At 38.0% G+C, this 12,019-nt stretch overlaps 1 protein-coding gene across 3 annotated transcripts in view; it reads right to left on the minus strand.

The window, feature by feature from the left end:
• LOC121388220 (WD repeat-containing protein 97-like) overlaps positions 1 to 12,019 on the minus strand; it is a 63,976-nt gene that overhangs the window by 14,277 nt on the left and 37,680 nt on the right. For 2 of the 3 annotated variants that reach the window (XM_041519487.1, XM_041519486.1), the window contains exons 20-23: positions 11,041 to 11,285; positions 7,344 to 7,715; positions 3,789 to 4,070; positions 890 to 1,218 (exon numbers count right to left, since the gene is read on the minus strand). In XM_041519487.1, coding sequence (XP_041375421.1) covers positions 890 to 1,218; positions 3,789 to 4,070; positions 7,344 to 7,715; positions 11,041 to 11,285 — 1,228 coding nt within the window. The remainder of the gene's footprint in view (positions 1 to 889; positions 1,219 to 3,788; positions 4,071 to 7,343; positions 7,716 to 11,040; positions 11,286 to 12,019) is intronic. The other variant, XM_041519488.1, reaches the window with a different exon arrangement.

Genomic DNA, 12,019 nt, shown 5'->3' on the forward strand with positions numbered 1-12,019 from the left:
TTTTATTTACGGTTGTATGGCGTCAGACATATGGTTCAGGACCACACAGATATTGAGGGAGGAAATCCACTGCCGCCACTTCATGGGCTACTCTTTTTCCATTAGTAGCAAGGTATCTTTTATATGTACCATCCAAGAGACAGGATAGCACATAACACAGCCTTTGATGTACCTGTCGTGGTGCACTGGCTGGAACGAGAAATAGCCCAGTGGGCCCACCGTGCGAGAAAAACCAGAGCACACTGATTTATTAATCATCGGCTATCAGATGTTAAACATTTGGTAATTGTTAGAAGAAACCTTCTACATTTTTTCACTAGCAGTAAGTGCGGTTAAGATGTGATGATTGAAATCAATGATTTAAAAAAAAAAATCACTCGGATCACTTGCTTAAAGCCATGAATCCTAGCTTTTCAAGGGGCGGGACATAGCCCAGTGGTAAAGTGTTTGCTTGATGTGTGATCGGTCTAGGATCGAATCCCGTCGGTGGAACTATTGGGTTATTTCTTGTTCCAGCCAGTGCTTTACAGCTAGTGTAACAAAGGCTGTGATATGTACTATCCTGTCTGTGGGATGGTGTATATAAAAGATCCCTTACTGCTAATCGAAAAGAGTAGACAATGAAGCGACAGTGGGTTTCCTCTCTCAATGTCTGTGTGGTCCTTAATCATATGTCCGACGCCATATAACCGTAAATAAAATATGTTGAGTGCATCTTTAAATAAAACATTTCCTTCATAATACAGAAAGGTGGTATGTAATAAATACAGAAACACATACCAGTTGTTTTTTCAATGTTATCTATTGACTGCTACACAGTTTCGTCGTATAATATTCTTGCGCACTACAAACGAGTGCAAAAGGTGTGTGTGTGTTTCTGTCTCTATACCTGATGTCGCGGTCTCCGTCGAGGAAGTTGGTGATCAACTGGTTGACGTACTGGGCATTGACTTCGGAGACGGACTCCAGTGCGTCGAGCGCGGCCAGTATGAACTCCTTGTCGTCGGGGCGCGTGCACGTGACGGGGTACACGTTGCTGTCAAGCACGCTCATCAGCGCCACCGAAATGTTGGTCTTCATCTCTTCGGACACGCCCTCCTTCCGGTACAGCTTCATGAGCGCCTCGGTGATGTACTTCTTGTCCCGCATCGGAGCGGCCAGCAGCGCGCGGATCAGCATCGCAGCAAAATTGTCCGAGTCCACAGGTTCGGGGCCAGACTGTCAAATTAACACAATATGATATGTGAAATATGGATTAAAGATAATAAATTAATTAATTAATTAATTAATTAATAAAAAATATATAAGATATTGATTAAAAATAATAAATAAATAAATAAATAAATAAAGCAATAATCAATTTTGAATCTGTCAAATAAAAAGAAAATATATAAAACATCGATTAAAGATAAAATATATATATAAAGCAATAGTCAATTTTGAATCTGTCAAATAACAAGAAAATATATAAAATATTGATTAAAGATAATAAAGAAAGAAAGAAATAAAATATATAAGATACAGATTACAAATAATAATTAAATAAAGCAATTTAATACATTTTGAATTATAATCACTGAGAATACAAGTGAGGTTGGGTTGCTGCAAAAATAAGCACTCTGAGAGTCCTGTTACGGCAATACTTGTATCATATTGAACTTAATTTGTTTCTGTATCTCCAAAGTTTAAGGGTTAAGGGAAGAATGGATAAATCCCCAAGAAGGTCATGTAACGCCACATGATAAATCTAAACACTAAATTTCAGCTTAATATCTTGAGACAATGCGGGAAAAGAAAGTCTGGAAAACTCTATGTGAGACAGCAGACAGACAAACAGCCAGACAGACAGCCAGACACAGACGGATACAAAACATTAGTCCCTTCTGGTTAGACCAATAGGAGACTAAATATACAGTGTGCATCTGTCAAAGTGTGGGGTGGGGTGGGGGGGGGATGGCGAGACATAGCCCAGTGGTAAAGTGCTCGCTTGATGCACGGTAAGTTTGGGATCGATCCCCGTCAGTGGGCCCATTGGGCTATTTCTCACTCCAGCCAATGCACCACAACTGGTACATCAAAGGCCGTGGTTTGTGCTATCTTGTCTATGGGATGGTGCATATAAAAGATCCCTTGCTGCTAATCGAAAAGAGTAGTCCATGAAGTGGCGACAGCAGGTTTCCTCCCTCTATATATGTGTGGTCCTTAACCATATGCCCGACCCCATATAACCATAAATAAAATGTGTTGAGTGTGTCGTTAAATAAACCATTTTTCTTCCTTCCTCCCTGTCAAAATGGCTCGACTTGACTTGGAAGATTTTTACATGCTCATATACCACAAAGGTTTCGAGCATGTCTATCCTGAGTCCCATCTCTGGATGCCAGTGGCCTGACTCGGGGCTGTCAAAATTGTCACAATTTATCAACATTTCTTTCTGGCAGTGGTGGCAAATTGTAATCAATGGGGCTCAGTCTAAAAGTCCTGTGGTCCATTCTAAATGAACAAATGTTACTTTTCACTCTTTCCAAGTGGTTAGTCCAGTGGTTAGCCCAGTGGTTAGCCCAGTGGTTAGCCCAGTGGTTAGCCCAGTGGTTAGCCCAGTGGTAAAGTGTTCACCTGACGCGTGGTCGGTGCAGGATGGATCCTCGTTGGTGGGTCCATTGGGCTATTTCTCGTACAAGCCAGCACACCATGACTGGTATATCAACGGCCATGGTCAGCGATAGAAATAAGCAGAATTTTTTATTTGTCCATCGGACAAGTACATAAAGAAATCTACTTGTCCAGTAATATTTTCACTTGTCTTGTTCTTCTTGTTTTCCTTCTTCTTCTCTCGTTGTTACCCTTCTTTTTTTTTTCTCTTTTTTTTTTTTTTTAAAGTCCTGGACTATAAGGCGTTCATAAAAGGAAGTACTATTTTATTTTGATTTGTACCTGCATATATCAGAATAGAATGTAATGTGAGTGCATTCGTGCATTCGTGCATGCGTGTATGCATGCGTATGTATGTGTGTATGTTTGTATATATGTATGTATGTTTACACATGTATGTATATTAATTTTAAGATAAATTGTAAGGCGGTGTATCAGGGCTCCCCAACCCTGGCACTGTGTAATGGTCTGGGGACAATAAAAAATAATAATTAAAAAAATTAAAAATTAATTTCACTTGTCCAAATAAGTACAAGGATCCTGTTTTTGATTGCTCAAAATTAAAGTGCATTGAACGTTTTTACTTGTCCACTGGACAACCACTGAGGAACATTTTGCTTGTCCGAGCAGATTTTCACTTGCCAGGACAAACGACAAGTGCTTATTTCGAAAACTGATGGTGTATGCTATCCTGTCTGTGGGATGGTGCAAAAAAAAGATTCCTTGCTATTAATGGAAAAATGTAGCAGGTTTTCTCTCAAAAACTGGGCTACTTCCCTTACCCCTTAAACCAGGCAAAGTCATTGATTGAACTGGCATGCATAATAGTCTGGGTAAGTTACTTAATCAGGGCTAACTCTGCCACTCGCCAAATTTGCCAATTGCGAATTTTAGGAACAATTGGCGAATTTTGATTTCAAAAAAATAATTTGTGTAACATACAACTACTAATTGTTATTTTGTTGGAAAATAGCTATAGGTTTTGCCTTTTTTAAGATAATTTGGCGAAATTTTCTGACCACTCAGAGCTCGCCCTGCTGAATGGCAAAAACAATTCATCTTGGTGGCATTTCAAACTGTTTCCAAACATTCATACAGTAATAACACATTTTTTTATTTCAGTAAAGAATACTTACACTTAGTAGCATGCCGGACACTTGCTCCTTGAACCAAGAGGAATGCTCGAACTGGCGAACATAGTCCGGTAGAGGCGCGGGTGTGGCAGGCCGTGGAGACGGGACGGGTGATGGTGGCTCGATGGGCGGCATGGCTTTCAGTGATGGTCTGCTCCTGGCTCGGGAGATCAGCTTCTCCACCGGTTTGTGGGGTTTTGCAAGCCTGGACGACGTAGACTCAGACTTGATCGACGAGGTGAATGAAGAATCGACATCGAAAGGTGATGCGTCGCGTGGCTTGACCTGTGGGGGAGGGGGGAAACACAGATGTCAGATGTGTGTGCTTATGTGTGTGTGTGCTTTGTGCACATGTATGTGTGTGTACTTTGTGCACGTGTGTGTGTGCTTTAATTGTGCATGTGTGTGTGTGCAGCATGAGTATATGTGTGTGTGATAGGAAGGGCATATTATAACGGGTTTCAACAGTTTAAAAAAACAAAACATTTTTCAGGTTGATTTTTCAATGTTTTTATGATTACAATTAACTCTGGTGGCCAGTGCTATATATGCTCAATTAATGCTAAGTACAGTTATATTAATGTATCATGTATTGCATGATAAAGTTATCAGGGCTTCTAGATTATCGTAACCCCACTCCAATGGCTAGTGATATTCAATGTTGGGCTATAAATAACTAATACTGCCATGTCCGATGGCTAGTAAAAACAAAATAGTCAAATGTTGCAGGTAAGTCTATTTTGTAACTATTAATACCCTGCTTCCACCCCAACACCCCAATGTTAGTGTTTTTAAGCTCTATCTCCCTTTTTAAGTGACATATCAGCTTATTACTATTATTTACTAAAATTGCATTAACATAAAGTAAAAAAGGGCTAGTAAATTTTTAATCGTGGCTAGTACATTTTTTAAATCACTGATCCCATGGCTAGTGGATTTTATAAAAATTCTAGAAGCCCTGATTAAGATTTACATGCATAAATTGTTCCAACATACTATATACATGTATACATGTAGGTGTCAACAGGTCTGTTCAGCATTACATAAGTAATTTAAATATACAGGTATTAGATAAAACAAACAACAATAACAACACAACTATTGTTTAACAATGATAACAGCTGATGGCCTCTGAACATTCTGCATAACCTAGAATTCTTTCACAAGTTACATTAAATTTTAAGACATCATTTACAGTATCATGATGGGTTACACACACACACACACACAAAAAAAGGAATGGTTTACATTAATCTGTTTTTGTGTAATCTATAAAGAGTTTACACCAATTTTCAATTCTCAAGAGGCCAGCAGTTTCCGAACACTTTGCATGCAACATGTCAGGGCTGTGTCAGAACTGATCAAGTGGGAGGCAATTTATTTGCATATATTTACCACCTAAGAAATTACTTTTTATTTAAAGTGACAGATCGTGATTTTTAAACACTACAGCATATTTTTCACGGTTAGAGCTGGGTTTTTGATAACTGTAAACAGACATCACTTGCATTATGTTGTTTAGATTACCCTTTTCCAAACATCCAAAGTGCTTTTAGTCATCCTCCTGTTGGTAATGCCATGACATGCTTTTTTCATAATTCTAAAAATGTATGTACGACAGAAGTAACAGTTATATGTGTGTGTGGGGGGGAAGGGAGGGAGGAATAGAGAGAGAGAGAGAGAGAGAGAGAGAGAGAGAGAGAGAGAGAGAGAGAGAGAGAGAGAGAGAGAGAGAGAGAGAGAGAGAGAGAGAGAGAGAGAGAGAGAGACGCAGAAAGAGAGAGGGGAGAGAGAGAAAGATATATTTCTCGCTCTCTCCCCCCCCCCCCCGCCACACACACACACACCTGTAATAGTATATCAATCTGCAGTTCTCATGAATCTCTCAATACACGTACATGTGTATGTGTTAATCCCTTATTGATAAACTCAATTTAATGTTACAGCAGAATTATTTTAACATTTGTTTTCGTGTTCAGTATAACTATAGTACCCTTCATCTTCCACGTTTGATCAATTCTGAATAGCACTTAACAGGCCCGTAGGACAAGTGGAGAGAGAGAGAGAGAGAGAGAGAGAGAGAGAGAGAGAGAGAGAGAGAGAGAGAGAGAGAGAGAGAGAGAGAGAGAGAGAGAGAGAGAGAGAGAGAGAGAGAGAGAGGGAGGGAGGGAGGGAGGGAGGGAGGGAGGGAGAGGAGAGAGAGAGAGAGAGAGAGAGAGAGAGAGAGAGAGAGAGAGAGAGAGAGAGTAAATATTTACATAACATAATGGTCAGTATAACTTTCTCTAGTTTTATGACAGACATTTTTAACTGTTAATGTGCAATTCTCGGGCAGCAATAAAGCAAAAATAAAAGCCTGGGGATGTGATATAAGTTTCATTTAGTCCCCCTCCTCCCACCACCAAAAGTCCTATTGGCCTGTTTAGTAAAATCAGTTAACACTATATTAAACAATGTTTTAATACATTTTATACATACCTATCTGTGAAATAATCAGGATGTTTTGCTAGTTAATACAAGTCATAAACCAACCCCAATTTGTTTACCTGTAAATGTTAAACCCTTCTCATCTCCCCCTTCCACCCCAACCTAAAGCTGAAAACTCCATACCTGACTTAAATAAACTAGTTAACATTTCAGCATTTCAATTAAATCCAGTCTATTTTGTGACTTATTTTATGCAAAAAAGAAACAAGAAAATACACACAAAAAACCCAGAAGAAGTTTGAAAAACAAAACAAATTCAATGATATAAAGAGACAAACTATCACATAACACCTCTACCGGCCTCAGCGAAGCATTGGTTATGCCATCGGATTACAGGCTGGTAGGTACAGGGTTCACTGCCCGGTACCGGCTCCAACCTAGAGCGAGTTCTTAAGGGTTCAATGGGTAGGTGTAAGGCCACTACACCCTCTTCTCTCTCACTAACCACTAACCAACTAACAACTAACCCACTGTCCTGGACAGACACCCTAGGTAGCTGAGGTGTGTGCTCAGGATAGCATGTTTGAACCTTAATTGGATATAAGCACGACAATAAGTTAAAATGAAATGAATAACACCTTTTTAAGATAGCCCACACTGCCTAGAAAAGTATTAAAGAAAAATAGTGTTTTCATAATTAATTTGTCAGTTACATGTAGATCAATGTATATAGATGGCAGCTTCAGAACCCTATTACTTTTCTTCTGTTTTACTGAGCACCGAACATTTACTTGTAATACTCACATGGCAGTTCAACACAGTGATTTTCTATTGTAGCACTGTATATGTAATGCTGGAATCAATATCAATAAAACCGTGTGTGGGCCCCCAACCCTGACACTACCATATATATTTCTGGGGTTAATAAACTATTTAAAAAAACAAAACAAAAAAAAACATGTGTAAATGTGACTCATACTGCAAATACAATGTACATGTAAAAAAAAAAGAAACATGCAGCCTATTTGAAAAAAACTACAAAAACCCCAAACCAAACATCATTTGTGATCTATTCTATTATCCTAGAGATTGCCGCTTTAATTCACTATGGTGCTGTATACAAATCCGTACGGGTGGAGACGGCGATCGCTGCATGATTTCCTCAAACTTCGACATCAGCGATGACAGTTTCTTCGAGGGCGGTGTCGGAGTTCGCTCAGGGGTGCTAGGTCGCGACCCTTCAGGGGTGACAAGCGGTGAAAACGGCGGTGGCGTCAGCTTGTGTGCGGCCGGTTTAGGTGTGGGCAACGTGGTCACTTCGTCTTCTGTCGCAGCATCAACTTTATCCTCGTCGCCATCTTCCTCATCATCGGCCACCTCAGTGTCCTCCTTTTCCTCTTCGTCCCAGTTGAACGCCATCACGCGCTGAGTTATATCCGTCGACTCTCGGGTTGCAAAGGTGACGGAATGGTGTAACCGAGATGTCATGCGGTCACCATGAATCTGTCACCAAATTAATTATTGTAATATACAAATGTCTTCTTTTTTTTTTTTTACTTTTCTTGAGATGTCTACAAAGATTTTACCTCCAAGAAAAGAGGAACATGTGCTGATGACAGTATAAATGATGATGTTGTGATGATAATGCTGATGATGATGGTTATGGTTATAACAATGACCATGTTGATGACGCATATTCCAATGATGTTGTTGATAGAAATAATAATGATGTTCATGATGCTGACAGAAATGTTAATAATGCTGTGATGATGATGATGATGATGATGTTGATGATGATGATGATGATGATGGTTGTGGTTATAACAATGACCATGTTGATGACGCTGATTCCAATGATGTTGTTGATAGAAATGGTAATGATGTTCATGATGCTGACAGAAATGTTAATAATGCTGTGATGATGATGATGATGGTTGTTGTTATAACAATGACCATGTTGATGATGCTGATCCCAATGATGTTGTTGATAGCAATGGTGATTATGTTCATGATGCTGACAGAAATGTTAGCAATGCTGTTGATAATAATAATATTGCCATAATGCTGCTGCTGCTGTTGCTTCTAATGATAACATTTATGACAGATAATTATGATAATGGTCATGATGATGATGAAGATGATGCGAATGATGATCATGATGATAAAGATGAAGATGACAAAAGCTAATAATGCTGTTGGCAATCTCATTGCTGACAGAAATCATGATGAAAATAACAATGATAATGATGATGATAATTACGATAAATGCTAATAATGTTGATCATGACTCACAGTTGATGGAAATACACAATATAATGCTGATGACGACGATAATGACAAATGTCACACTGAATTTTTAATCATTGATGGATCAGTGTTGGCGATCAAGAAAACAGTAAAGATGATGGTCGGTGGTTGTGATAACAGAAATGGTATTGGTTCTAAAATAAATGCTCTTGAAGATGATCATGATGTTCATGCCGATATAAATAAATTTCCGTTACATTAAATACAATATAATATCATCCCACAGGAGTTTGTTCATATCTCGATGAATGTAAAAATTATGTCGTCAGGGAATGTCATGTCTGATGATGTAATTCTATATGGGCAAGTTGTCTTATTGAGCGTTATTGTTTATGGACCAAAAATAATTCAAAATAAAGTATGAACTTATAGTGTTATTACTAGCAAGTTTGATTCGAATTTAATTATAAGTATTGTCTGTTATTTTTTTGACGTTCATCTGGGTATGAACCTAAGAAATCATCCGCAAACTTATATGTGAGAACGGCTTCACTGATTCACACAGTTTGTGGATGATTTTTGTTGTTCATACCCCAATGAATGTAAACGAAATAACAAACAATCCTTAAATGGTGTAGGGATTTACCCAGGCTTTCTTTGTCCCATGGTCCCATGGTCCCATGTACACAGGGCACAATATGGTCCCATGTACACAGGGCACAATATTTCATGAGAACCATTGTTTTGTTCTCGTACGTGTCGGTTACATAAGAACCGCTAATCAGTTACGTGGTGAACAATTACATTCTAAAATTAAAAGTACCATATATCAGTAATGAAAGTGAAAATCAGTTTATGTTTTTAAATACATCTGAATCATTCAACCACCAATGTAACACAGAACCGTAGTTCAAGTGTTTTAGGATTACGCAGGTCTGACTCATCGGTTACGAGAACTATATTGACGTAACCGAACAATCGGTTACCTAAGTAAAACTCACGTGAACTGACTTCCGGTTACCTAAGATTTTGAAATACTGTCCCCTGTGTACATGTATGGTGGGACTGGGAACATTAGAAACATTTCATCATAACTAGGATGTTTTTTCCAGGTCATTGAATGATGCAATGCACCATTATTCAACTAATTACAGGAACTGACTTTAAGTTAATACAAAAAATATTGGGAATTTTCAGAGCCGTATGCTTTTTGGGATAGGGACCATGCTTGGTGCCATAGAATGCCAGGATAAATCATTGTGGAGATGATGATGATGATAATGTGGTGGTGGGTGGTGATGATAATATGGTGATGATGATGATGATAATGTGGTGATGATGATGATAATGTGGTGGTGATGATGATGAGGATAATGAGGTGGTGGTGATGATAATGATTATGATAATGTGGTGATGATAATGATTATGATAATGTGGTGATGATGATAATATTGTGGTGATGATGATAATGTGGCGATGATGATGATGATGATGATGATAAAAAGCGGCATCAGGTGGTAATTATATTCATCATGATGGCAATAAAAATATAACAAAATAACACATTACACAACCAGTTACTTTGATTTACTAAAACATAAAATATGGTATAATTAAACAGTTTCGCTTTCAAATTTCATCATGAATACATCACTCCAAAAAATAAAATTCATACTAATCTGAAAACTCATGAGACCCCTTAGCAAATAAATAGAAATGTTCAACCCATTACTACTAACTGACTGAAGCTTGAGAACGCATTAACACTAAATGGTTGATAAATTACATTCACTGACTAAATAACAACTATAAAGAATGAAAATAACCAATAACAATTAACAATTAACAATAGAAAAAAAAACAAAAAAAACTAAGTAACAATAAATAGAGAACAACCCTCGAAATAAGTCGCCAATATTAGGTCAATTTAATAATAGTTTTTATTAGTTTTATCTTGGAGTTTTCCAGTGACCAATACTTTAAAAATTTAGTTCACACTGCGACATTTTCACAGGCGATGGAGCTTACTGTAACAAATAATACCCAAACAAATATAATATATTTCTAATTTACATTTATCATATTTCTTATGGTGCTAAAAATTCTCGCTGACACCATTTTGATTGCATTAACATCTCGGGGAATTTCTTCTCGTGGTAATTAAATGAGTCCCAATAAACATAAAAAACACCGAAATTTTATTTAAAGTTCGATCCATTCATGTGGTGTCTGATAGGATATGATCCCTTCTGACTGACAACCTATTTTGCCTTCTAGTTGAATTTCAAAACTAGAGTTGCAGGTCTCGAGGTAAAGCGAGCGTTTTACCACTGTGCTACGTCCCGCCCCTTTTTGCGTATGGATGCTGTTAAATTCAAGCCCTGGAGTAGTAACAGAACCCGTTACAACTGAGAACTAACACGACCCACTAATCGGTTACCCTGACTATACAACTTATTTCGAGGGCTGATAGAACATATAAACAATAAAGCAACAAAAAAAAAAAAAAAAACACCTTTTAAATTATGAAAGCCTAATTAATTAACAAATTATAAAAAAAAAATAATCATCAAGATTTTACCCCATGAATCTCTTCGAGCTGCGAGGCCGTTAACGTTGGTGGGACGTACGGCTTCTCTTCTAAACTGCTGTCTTCCACCTCCGGTGGCCATAGCAACTTCACGAGGATGGAGTTAGGAATAAAGCCGCTGTAGCTCACCGGGTAGCCCGGTTGGAGTGGCTCCAAGGCCGATGCTGTCGCTTTGGCACGGGAAGTAATAGGCTCAAAGAATCCTTTTTCTACTTGGTTTGGCTTATAAGATTCCTCTGTGGGCAAAAAATTTAAAAGAAAGAAAAGTAAAATGACCGATTCGATCCCAGCAATTTTTTTAATCAGCACGTACATGTATTTTCAAAGGATTGATTCTTAACTGATATCCCAGCATACTGTTTAAAGTGACAGAACCTAGTTTTTAAACACTATGACATATTTTTTACTTTTAAAGCCGTTTTTAATCATTTAAATTAGAAGTATACTTACCTTTTGTTATTTAGAATATTCACTTTTATACACTTGAAGTGGTTCTGGTCATCCAGGTTTTGACAATACCACCCCCACCCCCCACCCCCCCAAATGCAGTTTTCATAATTCTAGAAATGCATGTTCGTCTGAGAAGTAATGGTTATCGAGACAAGCTCTAGTTATTTTTAAACGGTATTTCCCTATTTAAACACCACAGATTTTAGCTTCTCTGTTATAACTTTATCAAAATGTGTGTTGCAGGTTTGTAGGTTAACTAAACTTAGTGTTCATTTTTACTGGCTGAAACAAGGGTGTGCGCCTTTAACTGGCAGCTATATGGAAAGGATTTTTATTTTTTAATGTCACTCCAGAACATTGTTTAACTGGTAGGTAGTTGGGAAAAAATGTTTTTTAAATTGGCACCTCAGTGCATTATTTGGGATTCAAATTTAAAATAACGGTGGCATCTATGGTCCGTCCCACGGGGAATGCCTTTTTTCATGCTGTGGAATTTGATACAAGTTATTTATTTTTGAGC

This window comes from Gigantopelta aegis, chromosome 14, assembly GCF_016097555.1.
Source record: "Gigantopelta aegis isolate Gae_Host chromosome 14, Gae_host_genome, whole genome shotgun sequence".
NCBI classification, from domain to species: domain Eukaryota; kingdom Metazoa; phylum Mollusca; class Gastropoda; order Neomphalida; family Peltospiridae; genus Gigantopelta; species Gigantopelta aegis.